General features: G+C 52.6%; 8 protein-coding genes across 8 annotated transcripts; 5 read left to right on the top strand and 3 right to left on the bottom strand.

The window, feature by feature from the left end:
- Positions 1 to 273: 273 nt before the first annotated feature.
- SNOG_10641 (hypothetical protein) lies at positions 274 to 2,947 on the top strand (the record flags this gene model as incomplete). The annotated part of the gene is made up of 2 exons (XM_001800852.1): positions 274 to 2,307; positions 2,387 to 2,947. 2 exons carry the CDS (start codon positions 274 to 276, stop codon positions 2,945 to 2,947), a joined length of 2,595 nt encoding a protein of 864 aa, XP_001800904.1.
- Positions 2,948 to 4,565: 1,618 nt separating this feature from the next.
- SNOG_10639 (hypothetical protein) lies at positions 4,566 to 6,482 on the top strand (the record flags this gene model as incomplete). Its single annotated transcript, XM_001800851.1, has 3 exons — positions 4,566 to 4,619; positions 4,756 to 5,283; positions 5,334 to 6,482. The coding sequence occupies 3 exons, from the start codon at positions 4,566 to 4,568 to the stop codon at positions 6,480 to 6,482; spliced, it is 1,731 nt and encodes a 576-aa protein (XP_001800903.1).
- A 772-nt stretch (positions 6,483 to 7,254) lies between these two features.
- SNOG_10638 (hypothetical protein) lies at positions 7,255 to 8,504 on the bottom strand (the record flags this gene model as incomplete). The annotated part of the gene is made up of 3 exons (XM_001800850.1): positions 7,255 to 7,744; positions 7,795 to 8,294; positions 8,343 to 8,504. The coding sequence occupies 3 exons, from the start codon at positions 8,502 to 8,504 to the stop codon at positions 7,291 to 7,293; spliced, it is 1,116 nt and encodes a 371-aa protein (XP_001800902.1). The 3' UTR covers positions 7,255 to 7,290.
- A 1,198-nt stretch (positions 8,505 to 9,702) lies between these two features.
- Positions 9,703 to 11,348, top strand: SNOG_10637 (hypothetical protein; the record flags this gene model as incomplete). Its single annotated transcript, XM_001800849.1, has 1 exon — positions 9,703 to 11,348. The coding sequence occupies one exon, from the start codon at positions 9,703 to 9,705 to the stop codon at positions 11,311 to 11,313; it is 1,611 nt and encodes a 536-aa protein (XP_001800901.1). The 3' UTR covers positions 11,314 to 11,348.
- A 1,360-nt stretch (positions 11,349 to 12,708) lies between these two features.
- SNOG_10636 (hypothetical protein) lies at positions 12,709 to 12,968 on the top strand (the record flags this gene model as incomplete). The annotated part of the gene is made up of 2 exons (XM_001800848.1): positions 12,709 to 12,805; positions 12,856 to 12,968. The coding sequence occupies 2 exons, from the start codon at positions 12,709 to 12,711 to the stop codon at positions 12,966 to 12,968; spliced, it is 210 nt and encodes a 69-aa protein (XP_001800900.1).
- A 953-nt stretch (positions 12,969 to 13,921) lies between these two features.
- SNOG_10635 (hypothetical protein) lies at positions 13,922 to 14,187 on the top strand (the record flags this gene model as incomplete). Its single annotated transcript, XM_001800847.1, has 2 exons — positions 13,922 to 14,018; positions 14,072 to 14,187. 2 exons carry the CDS (start codon positions 13,922 to 13,924, stop codon positions 14,185 to 14,187), a joined length of 213 nt encoding a protein of 70 aa, XP_001800899.1.
- Positions 14,188 to 14,696: 509 nt separating this feature from the next.
- On the bottom strand, positions 14,697 to 15,786 carry SNOG_10634 (hypothetical protein; the record flags this gene model as incomplete). Its single annotated transcript, XM_001800846.1, has 2 exons — positions 14,697 to 15,719; positions 15,757 to 15,786. 2 exons carry the CDS (start codon positions 15,784 to 15,786, stop codon positions 14,697 to 14,699), a joined length of 1,053 nt encoding a protein of 350 aa, XP_001800898.1.
- A 1,255-nt stretch (positions 15,787 to 17,041) lies between these two features.
- On the bottom strand, positions 17,042 to 17,746 carry SNOG_10633 (hypothetical protein; the record flags this gene model as incomplete). The annotated part of the gene is made up of 4 exons (XM_001800845.1): positions 17,042 to 17,122; positions 17,152 to 17,426; positions 17,479 to 17,573; positions 17,736 to 17,746. 4 exons carry the CDS (start codon positions 17,744 to 17,746, stop codon positions 17,042 to 17,044), a joined length of 462 nt encoding a protein of 153 aa, XP_001800897.1.
- Positions 17,747 to 17,930: the final 184 nt, after the last annotated feature.

The following is a 17,930-nucleotide window of genomic DNA, read 5'->3' as shown; positions in this document are numbered from 1 at the left end:
CGCAGCAGTAGTAGCCTCCGTCGCCCTCTTTGTACTTTGAAAGCGCTTGTTTCGTCTCACTTCCGCTGTACACCGATCCGTAGCACCTCGACTCCCGCCCAGCCAACCACTGGACGCCTCTCCGATCCGGCTACTGGTCCCTGGAACGCACGTCGCCAGTCTCGCTCTGCCGACCAAGCACTTGCTGTGCGTCTGTTGATCGTGCCATCCCTAATTTCGTCAAGCCTGTCGGCCGCAGATCGCTGTGTCCCCAAGGGCAGCTAATCTCTCGCAATGGCCCAAATTGCTCTGCTACGACACCAGGCAACACAGTCGCAGTCTGCTGGCATAGGCTCACCGCTCTACCAGCGCCGACAGCCTTCAAACGCCGGCCCCATTGAGCTCATCCCCAACCCAGAGTTCTCGTTTCCTATGCGAGGACCAGACACGTCTTCTTCAGAGCCCACGCCAACGAGCTCGCGGCCAATGTCTCTGCAGGCATATCCGACCGGCCGTCGAGGCTCCATGCCTCACCAGCGCCAGAAGTCCGTCAGCGCTCTGCCAGCTTTCTCCTTCAACCCGTCCGGCACACCTCAGCCAACCACTAGCACATCACCACCGCATTCGCCATCTACAACACCCGCAACACCCGCAAAGCCAATTGTGGGCGGTCACAGGCGAGGTGGCAGCGAGTTCATTGGCGGCGATGCTCGACCTGGAGGCATGTCACTGATGAGCAGCAGTCCGACCAAGGGCGACGGTTTTCTGCCTGCACCAAACGCTGTACTACGGCCTGGTCCACCAGCGGGTCGCCGCGGCCACGCCCACCGTCGCTCAGGTGCCATCTCCTCCCACGACCTTACCTCGATGATGAACCCACCAGCGCCCTCGCGTGCAGACAGCGCACCTTCGACGCCCTCGGAAGGCAATGACTTCGTATTCGGACACTCCTTCAACAGATCGATATCACAGCCGTCACTCCGCACCAGCAACAACACAGAAGAGGACGCTGCACGCCCACCTTCGAGAGCCCGTGTCGGATTCTCTGATAGGGTCGAGTACATCCGCCCGCTCTCAACCATTTCTTCAGAAACAGAGACTTCCATGTCTACATTCCGTGGTCACTCGGCGACCAATAGCCTTTCGTCCATCGTGGGCGGCAGCAACTCGAGTCCGCAACCATCACGCATGGGACGTCCGTCGCTCAGCACAGTCGAAGACGAAGGACGACCCAGCACTGCTGGTGCTATCCTGGACAACTTCATGAGCAGCCCACTTTCAGGCCAGCCGTCCGATCGCAAGAGGCCCATGTCTGCTGTCTCGCCAACGTCTCCCACCACCAACATGACCTCGGCCCGTGTACCTACCAAGCGACGTGGCTTCTTCCGGCTCGAGTCCAAGCGCAGCGACAATTCGTTCCGCACACTTCCCACCAGCAAATCCGATCCTTCGCTTTCGCGCTCGATGGAGGTTGGGCTAGCCTCACCCAGCGTTGACGACGAAGAGTCTATGGAAGAGGCAGAGAAGTCCAAGGTCTCGACACGCAAGTCCAGTCGCAGGCCTCGCAAAGTCAAGTCTTGGGCAAATTCCATCATCCCACGGAAGGGTAAGCACAGCAAGAAGTCCAAAGCCAAGTCGTTGGTACCTCCTGCGGAATTGAGTCCTGATCTGGACGACACGGACGCATCGGAAGACATGGATTTCGAGCCAAACTTCGACGAGGATACTACCGTTACCATTGTGTCTCCCACGGAATCGGCGACTCCTCTACCGAAAATCGACACGGACTATGCGTCTTGGCAGCCACGACAGCTGCAGCGAGTCGATTCCGACATTATGAGTCCGATCATCGATTTGGACGCGGCCCTTGGACCATTCAACACTCCAAATGGTTCGAGCCCGAGATCGCAGCAGCATGGATTTTCAGCCCACAGACGCGCAATGCACAGCGCAAGTGGCATTGTGATGAAACACCGCAGGACTGAGAGCGCGCCTGAGCTCGTCCCTTTCGAGCGGTCGTCTGCTGTCGCCTCCACTTCCCCGATGGCTGATGTCTTCGAAGAGGAGGAACCCGAAGAGGACCCGACTGCGGTTCGAAAAGGTTCAGACCCGAACTCGATTCCCGAGGAGCCTACAGACATCGAAGAGCCTAAGATTCAGGTCGTTGAAGTGGATGAAAAGCACGAGGGCGCGACAATCAACTGGAACTTCAACAACGGTGGTCTTGGTATTGAAAATGACCGAGAGACCGTGTCTGAGGAACCGTTGTCCCCCCGAGCGGTTCCCCAGGGTCTGGTAGACGAGGAAATTGCGCTGGACAACTCTCCTGTAGAGGTTGTTGAGGATCACGAAGAGCCCCGAACATCATCACTCAGCCCACGATTCCGATTCGACTGTGACCCCACAGCTATCGGCTGATGAATCCAAGGAGCACGCGCCTGTCATGAACATGGCTCTCCCACTACCTCAGCAGACTCTGATGACTCCCGACACTTTTACATCCTCATTTTCATCGCCAGACTACCGATCTAGCCAGGTGTCTTTCGAAACCCCCAGGGTTGGCACCGCTGCTTCTTCGATGACGATGCCTTCACCGCGTTTTGGCGAACCTGGACCCGAGCTTCGCATTTCCGTGGATGATGTGCCTTCATTGACCTCATCAAGATCAACTATGACAAGCGCTATGCAGAATCCTTACTCGCTCCCCAGTCCTCGCCGACTAGGTGATCGCTCAGCTTCACTGTGCTCCGACCCTAGCGATCTAGAGATTCGTCGCCGCAAGCGTTCCAGCATTGCCAGTCTTTCTCGGCTCATCAACAGCTCTTCTTACGGCGAGAAGAGCAAGCTGTCTATTGAGCAGCGCCCTCAGTCCGAATGTCTGGAGCAGCCGAAAGACAAGAAGAAGAACAAACGACTCAGCAAGCTCAAGTTCTGGAAGAGCAGGGACTCGTCCCCATCACCAGCTTAGTTTGCTCAGACCAAACCCACCCGTACACTTTACGCACCCTAATACGACCAACTACTTGCGCATTTAGCGATCGTATGTTGATGCACGACATTATGGTCTTCCCAATCCTCACACATCTGGCATGAACATGGAGTTTACAGCGAGGCTATGAATGTTTTAATGGCGCAACATCCGCGATGCATATTTTGGAACGCGAACCGGATTTTCTTTACTCTCATTGAATCTACATTTCCCTTGTGTATCCCTCAGGGCATTAGGAGGACGAGTATCTACGGGATTCTGATTTGCCTTGCATATTGCATGAAGCGAGTGGGACAAATCTGGGATACTTTGACTGATCCTCTTTTGCGTGGCGGCACACATACGCCCTCTCTCGTTTATCAGCAGATCCATCCATGGACTCTGCCTTGGTTACGGCCATTGCTTTACTAGCTGAACATTACAGCAACCCCCGTCTCCTACAACCTCTACTGCAGAGGCTAGCGTACACGCATAGTACGGCTGTTTGTGGCACGCAAGTAAAAAATCTCTCTGGTATCTAGCACCAAGAGCTTGCGATTAGATAGTCGAGTTTCAGCTTATCGCAGCTGCAATCTCTTGAACAATGAAGATCTACAATCATACATATCATCTTTTGGGCGCGAGTCGTGATAGTCATCCCTGCCCTGCCGTCATGCCCAATCTCACCCATATGCCAACGTTCGGCTTCTCTCCTTCCCGTCCTCGTCAATCTTGGTTCAATCCGGCAGAATGTCATCATACACGCTGCTCTACCCTTGCACTTGAAATCTAACCTGCCTTCTCTCGACGCTCACCCCATGCAAACCTGGCGTACCTCGTGCCACCAACTTGAAACTCGGTACTCCCACTCCAACTAATCAAAGGACCATGGTTCATTACACAACGGCCATTCCAATCGGCGGCTGAAGTAAGCGCGACGGTTACATGACATATGCAGGTGCGGGAACGAGTCAGGTTTGCGCGCGTTTCGGATTGAGGGCGGAGATGGAGATGCGCGGGGGCACGAGTCGAGGGTGTGGATGAGGGGGTGGGATGGGGTGGGGTTGGGCGGTTGGGTTGCTGTGGTGATGGGACGGGCGGTGTTGGGTTGGGTTGGGTTGTCAAGAGAGGGAGGGGGGATTGGATGGGGAAGGTGAGAAAGGTAGGTTGGTGTAGTGCGTGCTAGTCTAAGTTGAGATGGTAGGCTAAGTACATATATTATAGCCAAGTTTCCAGAGGTAGAAACGTGAGGAATTCCTGCGTTTTCGAGAGCTGTCTACGTACGGTGGATGTAAACGGGTATTTTGGATGCGGAATCTAATTTGGTTACACTATGCCAGACGTGTTATCACCAGGCTCTCAGCGCATGCTAAGCCACTATGTGTTCCCCAGCAGGAACCTCATTTGACATGAAGTACGGATTCTGGAAGAGTTCGAAACGACTCGATTTGACTTTCAGACGCGCACTAGTATAGGAACAGGACTAGTGTGGTGTGCTAGCGTGGTATGCGGGGAGCAAGTTGGCATCACCGAGAGAGCTCTCGCGACCCCACAGCACAGCTACACAGCTTCACGCGACACTACCTCAGCTCAAAACAACAATTGAATCTACGTGAACATGGCCGACGAAGATAAGGAAAAAGCAGAGAAGGTCGCTGCCGCAAAGAAGCGTGTATGTAATCCTCCTGGTGCCGCGTGAGCTTGCCATGGAGGCTTGACAAGCAGTACTGCTTAGCACGTGCTGCTGCTACAGTCTTCCAAGGTGTCAGGAGTATCTACCGAACTCTGAACTAACAACACACCTCTAGTACGAGCAATTGAAGAAGCAGAAAGCGAAGAAGGCCGGTGGCTCCAAGAAGAAGGACGAGAAGACGGAAGCTCCCGCCGAAGCTGAAGCCTCCACCGCTCCCGAGACGACTGAAGAGAAGCCCGAAGAAACCGCTCCCGAACCCGTTGAAGCTACAAGCGCATCTCCAGGACCCGTCGAAGACGACGATGAACCCGCCGAGCTAGCTGCCCCCAAGGCATCCCATGGTCGCAAGCCATCTATTGCGGTCGAATCGCGCCAGCGTTCCGAATCATTCTACAGAGCGGGGGCTGTTGGCACACCTACATCGCCAGGTGCTGGAACACCTGGAGGCGGAATCACAAGCGAGGTGTACAGGGAGCAAGCGCAGAGGATTGAGGAGTTGGAAAGGGAGAACAAGAGGCTGGCAAGCGAAGTCGAAGAGAATCAGACCAGATGGAAGAAGGGCGAAGAGGAGCTTGAGGAGCTGAGAGAGGGTCGGGGAGATGTTGCGCTTGCGGTTGAGAAAGGCAAGGAGGCGGATAAGCTGGTAGGAAGACGTACTTTGCTGTTAGGGGACGAAGCTAATGCACCATACAGAAAGCCGAAGTCGAATCGCTCAGGAGGCAACTATCGCAAGCCCAGTCGCAAAGCGCGAAAAACAAAAGCCGCGCTGCGACTGCCTCACCAAGTCAATCTTCGTCTATTGACGACTTGAACGCGCAAGTCGCATCGAAATCTGCTACGATCGAATCGCTGGAGCTTGAGATTTCAAACCTCAATAAGCAACTATCGGAACAGACGGCCAAGAGCAACGAACTGCAATCCAAAATCTCGAGCCTCGAATCCTCGCTACAGAAAGCTGAGCAAGACGCAAGCTCGACCAAGACCGAGCTTTCAGACCTCAAGGCGAATCTGGACAAAGCAAGTGAACAAGCGGACAAGGAGGGGTCAGATCGCGATACTGCACAGACCCGCGTTGCACAATTAGAGGCTGAGCTTGGTGCTGCGAACCGCAAGGCCTCGGATTCAATCTCGCGCGCTGAGTTGCTAGAGAAGAAGATCGAGACACTCACTCAGATCCACCGCGACAATGACGCCCGCAACCAGACGCGTGTTCAAGAGCACAAAAAAGTCGAGCGCGAAGCCGCCGAACTCCGCACACGCATCGCCGGTCTCAGCAACGAGAACGCGCGCCTCCGCGAAGCCGAACAACGCCGCCGCAAGGCCGACCTGGGCAATATCGAAGACTCAAGCGTACAAGAGCTCCTCGACGAAGAACGCGACAAACTCCTCGCCCAGCTCCGCTCCCTCGAGGAAGAAAACTTCGAGCTGCGCCGCGGCGTGTGGCGCGACAAGCGCACTGCCATGCAACCCTCCATCGAAGGAGACTCTGCCTTTGACGACATCGATCTGTCAAACCCCTCATCCCATCTCCTGCGCAATCAACCCCCGCCCCGCCACAGCTCGTTCCAAGACGTCATTCAGTCTGGTATCTCGGCATTCACGGGCCAGACGTCACATCGACGCAGCGACGCGGCGAGTAATGCTAAGCCGAGACAGGAGAGTCTGGGCAGCTTGGACGAGTTTGAAATTGATGAGGATGCGTTTCGACAGGCGCAGGAGGAGGAGGGTAAGAGGAGGCTTGAGAGGGTTAGGGAGGTTAAGAGGGGGCTGCCTGGATTTAAGGGGTGGAGAGCGGATTTCGTGGACATTCGAGTTGGGATGGGTGGGGTTTTTGATATTTAGGTAGATGGTGAGAGGAAGAAGTGATTGAATGGTATTGATGAGCAAAAGGTGTGTTAGTGGAGTGAGAATTGTATGTGGATGTGTGAAGAATTGGAGCTGAAATAGACAAATGGTCAATATTCGGTTGCCACAAATGGCTGGTGTTTGGCTTCACTGATGTTGTCTAGCAACAGCGTCTACTGAAAGTCTAGCTAGACGACTACAATCATCTCAGCATGTAACTTCTTGCCGCTCCCTACTAGCTGTCTCGCCTCATCATTCTATATTCGAAATAGCAAAAGTATGCACCGCTTTCACACGTCAAACTTCTGGCAAAATCGACTTTTGTAATATGCGAGTTGTCGCCTGAGGTACGCAACATGGGGTACATACATCTCTCAGACTCATCTGTACGAGCGCGTCCAGTAATGCCTCAAGTAAATAAAAGCCTCCGTTCGCACTCGCGGATTTACTTCGTGCTGATCCTTGAGATGCTGATCTGCTTTTTCGAACCTTTGTTCAGAGACTACAAGTGTTTCGTTCCTGGACAGACCTGCACATCTGAGTGATATGCTACCCGCCATGTCGTGCCGGTGTACACATTCGATGCTTCGTGAGACTCTTCCAAAACACCGTTTTCGTGGCTGATTGGAGGCGCCAGAAGTTCTACAGGACGCCCATCTTGTCAATTCCATCCGCGAAGAAGTGTTCGGTTGCAACGAGTCGCAGTTGAGCAGCTGGTGTGTCAGTCCATCAATCTGATCAAAGGTTCTATCGATAAGACCGAGGTGGGTATTAGGTAACGTCGCTTTTTATTTTATTTTCTGAATCAGAGCGCTCTTCCTCGCTCTTCAACTTGAAACGACTGCTTCACTCTTATGCCTCCCCCATCCCTATCAATCGACTCTACATCTATCTCGCTGGCATCATCATTCACAGTTTCGCGCAACGCCGAAGCATCAGCGCGATGTTGCAACCCCAATGGCCGAAGACACAGTTCGCTGGTATCATCGTCTAGCTGATCAAACCCATCATCGCGCACCCCCTTCGACTCCTTTGACCCTGCGGATTTAGACTGCGACTTCGCGGGTCTCTCGCCCGATCCGTACGGTGTTTGGACGGAGTGACCGAGCAGTGGGCGCATTAGAGGAACGCAGGCGAGGACGCAGGCGATGCAGGGTTCTAGGCCGCTGAAGATGTTGGCTTTGGGGATCGTGAAGGTGATGTCGGCGAAGTCCATGCTGGAGAGGACGGAGATGCGGAGCGCGCTGATGACGCAAGTGCTGTTCTCAGTCAGACCTGAGGACATGGTGAAAGTTTGATACCGACTTACAAAATACCCAAGCCAAAAACAGCAACAAGGGTCAGTTTCTTGTACGTTGCCATCTGCAATTGGTACACCGGCTGCATGGGCATAAGAAGCACCATTACGTCGGTGACCAGGTTGATGATGCCGGTAATCGTAAACGAAGTGACCTGATCACCACATTTTCCATCGGGAATCGTCTTGTCCCAATTGAACGCGAAAGGCTGGCAGATCAGACAGCCAACAAGGATAGTTCCGATTGTCCAGGCGACGATGATGGCCATGGTCACGTACGAGCTCCATGCAAGCCATCGATACGGGAAAATGTGGAGATACAGACACAGAATCGATATCTTGGTACAGCTCAAACTCAAAACCCAGGTGAACTGCAGAGGTATGATGAGTTGCGATAGCTTGATTACGGGTGCAGGGCCATATTGCTGTATGACATCCAGAACATGACCGTAGCCTATGCCAGCTTGGAAGACGCCTGTAATACTAATTGATTGCAGACCAACGGCAAAGATCTAGCTTTGTTTAGTGGTGCTGACAGTCGCTAGTTGCGGGTGGCTTACACAGGCAGCGATGATGAAGTAGTCACTGGGCATCCATTTCTTGTGCGCGATCTGATGAGCAACCAAGCGCAAGCAGACCGCGATGAATGCGAGTATGGCGAAGGTAAAAGCCACAGCCAGCACTGCCTTCTGGTCGTATGTCTGGATGGGGAAGTTGGCCATCTCGGCACGCTGGAAAAGAAACGGATCCAAAAACCAAACTAAAGAGCGTACGGCTTAGAACTTATCATTCGTAAGGTCTGCCGTACCTGCAATGGCACAGACTCGCTTATAGCAACAGACGAGTTGACTGGTAGAAGATCGTTTCGTGTACAAAGGGATACGTTAAAACATCTGAACGCGGAAGGAATCTCCCGATCTTCTGGAGAAATCTCTGGCGATGTGCTCCTTGGCTCACCCTTCAGGCACCCAACAAAACGCCTGATACGGGGTTGTGATTCAGCAACCCGCTTCCCCTCATCGAGCCTGTACCTTGCATTCGGTCGCGGACCAGCCAGTTGCAGACGATCACAGGCCGATCTGCTTGATCTCGGTCGATATTTCACATCATGTCTTCTCAAAACGGGCCGGTACGGGACCCTGCCGCCTCCGTTGCCTAAAGCCAGAGCGAACGGACCATGAGCTTGCCAGAATCAGCCAAAGGATTTGGAACTGCAGCTCTGGGGTCAGAGCAACACAAGTTCCCGGACTTTGCTCACTCTGTCTCCTTGTGCTTGGGCGCGCAGCGGGAACTTCTAGAACCGTTGCGTGTTGCGCAATATAACGGCTTTCTCGGATGCTATGCGTGCTTTCCATGCGTCCAGGGCTTTCCCGGCTCTCGATCACGTTCATTCATGACCTCGGGAAGTCTACCGAGCAACCGAGTAGACGGTTGCGAGAATGCGCCGATATCACACTGCACGTTAGCTGCCGCTGTCACACCAGACGAGGAGGCCACCTTGGCAAGACGCTAGCAGGGGAAAGACATTCGTAAGCCTAATGATTGGTTCCTCGCACGACTGAAGTGGGTCAGCCAAGTTGGCACGGCCTTCGGCAAGTTTTTCTATCCGGACCGCCATTGATTTAGGAAGTTGGTTAACAACTCCTTTCAAGTTTTGCGAAGATGAGGTTCACCAAGTGTGCCGCCCAGAAATTGCCCTCGGAATTATGAGAGGCTGAGAATGCGCGAGAAAAGTGTTTCGATCGCTCGACAAGCATCGCTGAGACACCTAACCTGTTGCTACCGAAAGCCGTTTTTCCCACCTTATTCAGGACGAGGCTTACGGAGGATGACCCTGAGTAATGCCGTGCTTGGTATTCGTCCTTAGAGTCTCTAAAGTGAATGCGCCTCCCGCAGTCTTCCTGGGGAGCTTCACCAGCCATGTCTAGCACTACAGTGACCATCGCTCTGGCCGTGGGCGCAATAACGGCGCTATATCTTTACATCACAAATTCCAGCCGCAAAGATGCCACCGAGAAACCTCTTCTGAAACTTCCCCTCATAGGCGATATCCACAGCTCTCCAATCGAGAAGCCCCTGGTCAATTGGAGCGCATGGTCCAAAGAACATGGGCCGATTACAGTGCCCAAGCTCTTTGGCATTGTACCTATCGTCGTGCTCAATTCGTATGAAGCTGTCACTGAACTCTTCAGTCGGCGTAGTCAATGGTACAGCAACCGGCCAGCCTCTGTGAGCATGGAAATGATCACAGGGGCTGAGCCAGGTCGTTCACGGTTTACGCTGATGCATGACTATGACGACCATCTCAAGCTGCATCACCGCATTCTGGCTCCAAGTCTTGGCGCGCCTGCTGCCAGCCAGTATCAACCGCTCATGGAACTCGAGGCAAAGCAACTGCTCTTCGATCTCGTCTCAGCCTTAAGCAAATCAACAGATGGATCCACAATCTCTACAAAGACTGTATACCCTCTTCTCGAGCGAACTCAATCCAGCGTCATCCTCGCCCTCCACTATGGCATCCGGATTCCCAAATTCGAAGAACCAATCCTCCATGAAGTAATCCACATCCAAGAAAAAGTCACACATCTAGCCGCAAACCCTCAACTCCCAGATATGATGCCTTTCCTCCGCCACCTCCCCTCCTTCATTTCTCCCTGGCAGCGCTACGCCGACAAGCTATACGCCTCGCAAGTCGATCTCTACATGCGCCTCTTACGCCACGGCCAAGAAGCCCCCGGCTGGAACGCCACAAAACAAGCCTTCGTAACCGCAAAGAAATACGCTCCTGAAGACGCCCCAGTATCCGATCTCGACCTCGCCTTCACGCTCGCAACGTCCATCCAAGGCGGGATGGAAACCTCACCACGCCAAATCCTCTGGCTGTTCGTCGCGGCGCTGCAGAATCCCGGATTCATGGCGCGCGCGCACGAAGAGCTGGATAAGGTCGTTGGTCGCGAGCGTCTGCCGAGTTTCGCAGACCGCAACGGCCTTGCTTACGTCGATGCCGTTGCACACGAAGTTTTCCGCTGGCGGCCTATTTCGCCTGGCTCGATTCCACGTCGCGCAGACCGGGCGGATGAATTTGGCGGCGTAAAGATCGCCAAGGGAGTTACTATCATGGCGAATGCATGGGCGATTGGGCGCGATGAGAAAGTGTTTGATCCGTCGTTTGGCGATGCGCAGGATTTTGTGCCTGAGCGGTGGCTGCGTGATGGGAAGGTTCGTGGTGATCTGCCGCTGCCGGTGTTTGGGCAGGGCAGGAGGATATGTCAGGGAAAGCGGGTGGCTACTGATGGGACGTTTATGAACATTGCACATTTGCTTTGGGCGTTTGATGTGGAGGCTATCGAGAGTGAAGAGGTGGATCCGTGGGCGATGGTGGTGGCGGGCTTCATGACTGAGCCTAGGCCGTTCAAGTTTCGTTTGAAGCCTAGGGGAGATTGGGTACTTGATGTGGTGAGGAGGGAGTGGGAAAGCACTGAGAAGAGTCTAGACAGAGTAATGGGTGTTGCTAATGATGTCGAGAAGTAGTATTAGTTTATGATTTCCAACCAGTTTCATGATGGTAGACCCTATTAGATAGCCGAAAAGAGGACAATAGCTCGCCTAAAGTGACCAGGGTTTAACGGTGATTGAGTTCCGTTAAACCCTGGTCACCCAGCCTTGCGAAGTTTCCGCGTCATTCTCGCTAGACATTCACTATGCCACTTTACGAATGCGAGGTAATGGTTCGTATCAGCATAGCAGACTCGGTTTCGACCAGATGCTATCCTCTGCGACAAAATTCAGCATCCCTTTCATAATCTGACCTCTCACTGACTTTCTTGCAGTGGGTCCTGAAATTATTCCCAGAGAATCACCACCAAAGAATGACACTAGCACACCCAGGGAACAGTACTGCTAATGGAGCGACATTCTCAGAGTCTTGAAGTCCAACAAGCCTGTAAACCACAGCATTCGCACTCATTTTGCCTCAACGATTGCTAATAATCGCACAACGACGATCCGGACTATGTTGGCTGTGGACCCATTCGTCTTGTACAAGGCTGAAGAAAACTTCCTCCAAGACCAATACCAGATATGCGGAAATCAATTTCGGCTCAACTTAGAACTTGTAGTACTTCAGACCAAACAAAACTAGTCTTCCATAGGATTGAATTCCTTGGAAAGACTAAGTTCTACGAGGATCGCTTTTCTCTATAGATCGTGCTGGAATCTGATTGAACACAGCAGCACGAAAACTTATGATGCGCCGATGCCTAGGTGCAGCTCATTCATCTAAGGCAGAAACTCAGTAGCGTAACACAGCCTTGTCCAGACTCGTCCACAGCCTGATAACCCTCTGTATACGCGCATCCTAAACTGATCGCAATGATGAAAACCAAGACTTGACTCATTACAGCTGGTCAATTCATTGCTTCACCCGTTACCCATGCTATAGTGGAGAAGTCGTTGCTTCACCCAATGACGAGCATTACTACATTGCGCTCGGAACGCTAGGCTCCATGCAGTCGCCTTCCTTAATCTGCACGGCGCCCCATGTGGTATGGCGTATTTCATGATATGTGGTTGAGTGTGTGATTGAGTGTGGGGTTGAGTGTAGGGTTGAGTGTAGGGTTGAGTCTGTGGTTTGAAGAGGGCTGAGTACTGCAGGTGCTTCCACGACCAATAAAGTGTGACTTGGTTGTTGCCCCAGGGCTCATGCAGCCAGCAACAACCGTGCGCCATACTGAGATATGTTGCCATAAGTTTTCACTTCTTTCCGCTTTTTTTCTTCAGTCATTTGCAAAGAGTAGCAACCGTCAATCATACTCACTGCACAATAGGCGCACACAACTTCTCAGCCTTGTATTCCAGTAAAACACGATTATTCGTAGTCCTTCACCACCTCCAGCATCCTACCTCCCAACACTCGAGCCTTCCAGGATGTGGGCCAGATCTGACGTCCTCCAGCTCCTCCAGCTGTTGACCATGATTGTTCTTGCTATGGTACAAGCTGCATGGTGTCTTCTTATTCACCAAGGTGAGACTTTTTTTCAACTTGATACATCCCCGTACTAACATGCCTAACAGTGAATATGCGCTGGTACGCAGCGTTGACCAGGCCAATCGAAAAGGAATTTGATGTTGCGGCGACGACTGTGGAGGTACCAAAGATCTTCAAGGAAATCGACGTTCCGGTTTGACATGAGAGTGATATGTTTAGGTGTAAAGATACAAGCCAGGTCCAGAGCATCGTCGGTAGCAATGAATTTTACATGAGATCGTAGGATAGTATGTAATATTTCGATCACTTGGTTGATACACACCAAATCATACCCAGCAGCAACTTTATTCGTCATCCGACGCTTACGTATGATAGTGGAGTGTCAAAGCAAGGCTGAACTTGCCCTTAACATACTACGCGGTAGCGCACTGCATGACGCATGATACCTTGCCGGATCTAGTGGGACGCATCGAAGCTTTGTCACTCGTGCGGATCTCTCTATTCACTTTCCTAGCCTCTAGTTTTCACTCGCTCATTCTGCACTAATTCCGATGAGTACTTATGCTACATAACTCCTTTTGCGCTTGCAGTTAGCAGTGAATAGGGTAGCTCTAGATGAGGTACAATCGTGACTTGGGCGCGATTTCTGAATTGGTCTTTATACTGGCAGGCTAGATGATAGCCTTAGATCTTCGCTATCATGACTAGGTGCCAGCACCGTTACACGTTTTCTGTTGGTTGAGCGCGCACCGCGAGTGATGACATGCATATTTCGAGGTAGGGTTGCTACAACCGGTGAGAGTTGCCGCCAAGCATCACCGCCTCCCGTGGCTCAGTACGTTCCCAACTGATTATTGGCCAGAGGCGACTTCACGCGACGGGTCATTAGATCAAGGCGTTTTCATCGACGTTTTCACTGGCCAGAGGCAATTCTGTGTAACGCAGGTGTTTTCACTGAAGGAGGGGATGGTTAACCGATGTCATGCAATTACGACGCCAACAGCACTGAATGCAAAAGTATTATATCCTGCTCTTGCTATAAGTATTCCCTCGTGAGCAGTATATATTGTCCATATTCAGAGCACAGTAGCATTCCACAATCATTAGTAGTCTTTTACCATATCCTACCTCTCAACACTCGAGGGTCTCAAGATGTGGAATAAATCCGACGTCCTCCAACTCCTTCAACTCTTGACCATGGTTATGCTCGCCATGATACATGCTGGTTGGTGTCTGCTCATTCACCAAGGTAGCAATTGTCTTTCCCCATCTCCCGTGTATCCATACTGAAATACATCCTAGTCAACATGCGCCGCTATGCAAAGTGGCACGAGCCAGCCCAAGTCGAGGACAGCCCCATGCCGATGAAGCCTATCGAGGAAGGGATAGTAATAAAGGAACTCGACATGTCTGTTTGACATCAGGGTTGACGCCGCATGATTCCCGGCTGTATTGCAGATACCAACCAAGACACGGAGTGACAGGCGTTCGAAGAAAAGCATGGGTCGTACTGCTGTACTGGATTTGAGCGACGAAGCAGAAGATCCAAATGGAGAACTAGACGTGGTAGTAAAACAATTACCATTCATACACCATCCATACCTAACATTCCATCATCCCTCATCACATCATCACCTTCCCTCCCCATCCCTACCCAACCAAAAACACATAAGCAAAACAAAATAGTACGAAAACAGGGGGTATCTCAAGCATGACTCAGTAAGCCAACGGACGTAAAACGCGTCGCTCCCACCGACCGTAACGCCCTGATCATGGCCGTCTTTCATGCTCAAGAGCTCTAGGAGATTGGTGTTTGTTTGAACAGCGCGGAAATAGGACAAGTGTAGAAAAACAGACCGTAGAACGCCTCTAAATGCTCCGTCATCATGGGGTGTCGAGCTGCCTGGCCAGGCAGACGAAAGGAGGATCACAACTCCATGCGATCCATCACACCCTCGCTCATCGTGCGGACTCGGCTCTTGCCTCTCTCGCGGTCGACGAGAATCTCAACATCGCTGTCGTCGTCGGATTCGTAGTAGTCGGCATCGGTGCTCATTTCTCTAACGGGGACCCAGACGTTTTGGTCCGCGTCGACGACGTCACCGGGATGGTCAATGACCATGTTATCCAGTTCATCGGAGTCGCCGTATGCTTCGAGGCCTTTCTTCGCACGGTCGCCAAGCCAGTACTCCGCACGTTTCCTGGATCCCGCGTTGGCACTCGATTCGAATTTCGTTTGCTTGAACTTCGACATGAGCGACATGGCAACGCTGGGGCTGTCTGAAAGGGCCGAGATACCTCGGAGGTAGAAGTAGCATACGCGTTTGCGGTCCTTGTTGTAGAGAAAGAAGTGGTGGCTCCAGATTGCGCCGTCATCGGCAAAGGGGTCATCTGACGGCTCCCATGCGTAGTATTCGCAGTTGGCCATGTCCATTTCGCTGTCCAGTAGCTGCCAAGATCGAGGGCTCCAAATCGGCGAGCCAAGAGGTGTGACTGCGCCGATAGGCAGGCCTGCGGAGTAGACTTGTGGTCTTAAATAGTACATTGTCTGATCGATCCTGTGCTTGAAGCTATTTTGCGACTCGCGGCGGAACTCATCGGGATTCAGGGTGTTTGCAAAGTCGTAGTCGATGTGTGTTGCATTGAGGGTTGCGATGAGGTATGCGAACGTATGTCGATTCGACGACTCACTGAAACTCCCAAATGGCGTGTCCCTTGCAACATCGAGTTCATCTGCAAATTGCGCGGCTGACTGTGCCGAGTGATCCGCGACAAATGCGAGCAGGTCCTTGTGTCGCTCCTCGAGCGTCTTCTCGATGCGCTTGTACAATTTCTTGTCGCTGCCAGCTGCTTTTACAGTCCATAAATCGCATCCACCAATGATGGCAGTATCTTGGGTATCGAAGTTGAGGGCGAGGTTGACCTCGTGGAGGGCGCACAAGTCGAGGTACTGCGGGTCCACGTTAGCTACATCATCATCGCCTGACCGCCTTATCGCGACCTGCACGTACCTTCATTGCGCCGGAGTCGATATGTTTCGGTCTGAATAAATCTGAGTATTCCTGTCGCGTCTGGCTCCTGATACCGAATATGCGGTGATCGTTTCAGCAAGCCGATGCTGCTGGGGGTAGGCTCCTTTGTTGTGTGGGGAATGGCCTGCGCGAGCCGATACAACCAATATACACAACTCTAGGCTGGCTGCAGAGAGAGATGGATACTGCTGCACGGCCAGACAGCTGTCTAGCAGGCAAAGTACATATAGATCGGTATGGTGCGAGTGGTGTGAGGTGTCCTGGCGCTGTCGTAACGTTGGCTGCGGAGAAGGGTGAGCGACTTGGCGGGCTGCGGAGCTAAGTCAGCGGCATGCGGTGGATGCGACTGCCTGATTGGTCGCGTCTGAACCGACATGATGACCACCCTCGACCAACGACATGTGTCGACAAGTCCGAATGGGGAGTCGGCCAGGCTTGAGTGGTGTTGCGCCCTGCTGTTAGTGATATACGACAATGCGGAGTAGGCGTGTGGGTGTGGGACGTCATGTCCGATTCCGCCCGAGCACATGATGACACAGTACAGGCTGCCTGGCAATAAACTACAATGTAGTTCGGCAACGATTCATTTGGGAAATGCATGCTTTGGTTCTGGTAGAAGGATCAATGTGTGATCCGAACCTGGTTGCTGTCACAGTGCGGAATATGATGTACGCCTGAGCAGGATCTATGCCTAGAATCTTGGTTCTGTTAGATGTACTGACAAAAGAAAGGACGATCAAGATGGATAGGGTGACAGTCTCGATGCATGATATTGTGATCACGTTCGAGCCTCATAGACCGCTTGTGTCAAACCTAGTTGGACTGGGCAGAGCCCGCCAACCTGAGATGATGATTCGTAGTATAGAGTACAGCTATCGCCATCTGCACTACAAGGCAAGATGGCAGATAGTGCGTTCTCCAGTGGCTATGCCACATTGCGTCGTCCGGATCTGTTCCGCTGATCGACGCCTGTCCATGAAAAGTGTTTTAGCATATTTTGCCCGAACAGCATGAAACCTGGTATACCATTGCCAACCCGAGGGCCGGCCCTTGAACTCCATGACGCCCTGCCATATCCCTCCTTTACATGATGCCGCTGTCTTTAAGGCGGCCTTTGAAGTCTTCTGCCATCTGCATTCCGTGTCAGACTCAGTCAAGGGCGGATCTAGGAAATCGCGGATGGTCGCAGTGGAGGCCAGGACGGGTGTGAGATGTGTGATATGCGCTTGGTATAGACGGGCTACATGATCTTGGTGACGATGTCGTCCTCGGCCTGGCCAGGGAAAGTGCGCGTCAGCCAGATGGTGCCGGGACGAAGCGACTGTTGGCGGTATACTAGGCCTCACTCACCTCCATGTCCTCAAGGCTGTCTTGCTGGCCTATACAGCGGAGCACGTTCTTTTTGCTACTCTCTTGCATTTCGCCCGCCAACAGAAGCTCATCGAGGATGAAGTATGCCTTCTGGAAGTTGAAGATAATGTCGAGTTCGCACACGTTCCCGTAGTATTTGTCCATCTGCTCGACATAGCGATGGACGATTTCGAGCGTGATCAGCTCATTGTCGGTCGCGTCGCATCCGGCGATGAAGAAGAGTGAGGCATAGCGGCGGTAGACGACCTTGGTGTCTGTGAAAACATGTGAGCCTAGCGAGGCACTATCCCTGCTGGACCCACTGACCTTTATACTCTAGGAAGTTGCACATGCGCGTGCGGCGGGCGAGGACGAGCTGCGAGACGTCTTTGACAATCTTGGCCTTGTCTTTGGGCGCGAGGGTGGTGAACCATTTGGCTAGGCGCTACGGGCTTCAGCAAAGGCAATGGGGGATCCAGGGTGAGGTACCGACCACTTTGCCCTGCCGCGAGAGCAGGATGAGGTATCTGGTGTTGTTAGTAGTCGATTATGTGACATGGCAAGTAGCAGTATGCTGCACTCACTTTATCGTCATGGTGGCTGGGGAGAAGAGGTGTAGGTGTGATCTGGGAGATTATGTGATTATGTCGGATCGGCAATGTCCACCCCGCGAGTTTGAAAGGACGTCAATGCGCCCTCATCGACACCCCGCTAACCCGCGAATACATACGGCTGGATCTCACGTTGTTCTTTCCAGACATTTCCCGGAACTTTGAGCC

The sequence above is a fragment of the Parastagonospora nodorum genome, assembly GCF_000146915.1.
Source record: "Parastagonospora nodorum SN15 chromosome Unknown scaffold_17, whole genome shotgun sequence".
In the NCBI taxonomy this organism is placed as follows: Eukaryota; Fungi; Ascomycota; class Dothideomycetes; order Pleosporales; family Phaeosphaeriaceae; genus Parastagonospora; species Parastagonospora nodorum.
This window is presented reverse-complemented; position numbering and strand designations above follow the sequence as displayed.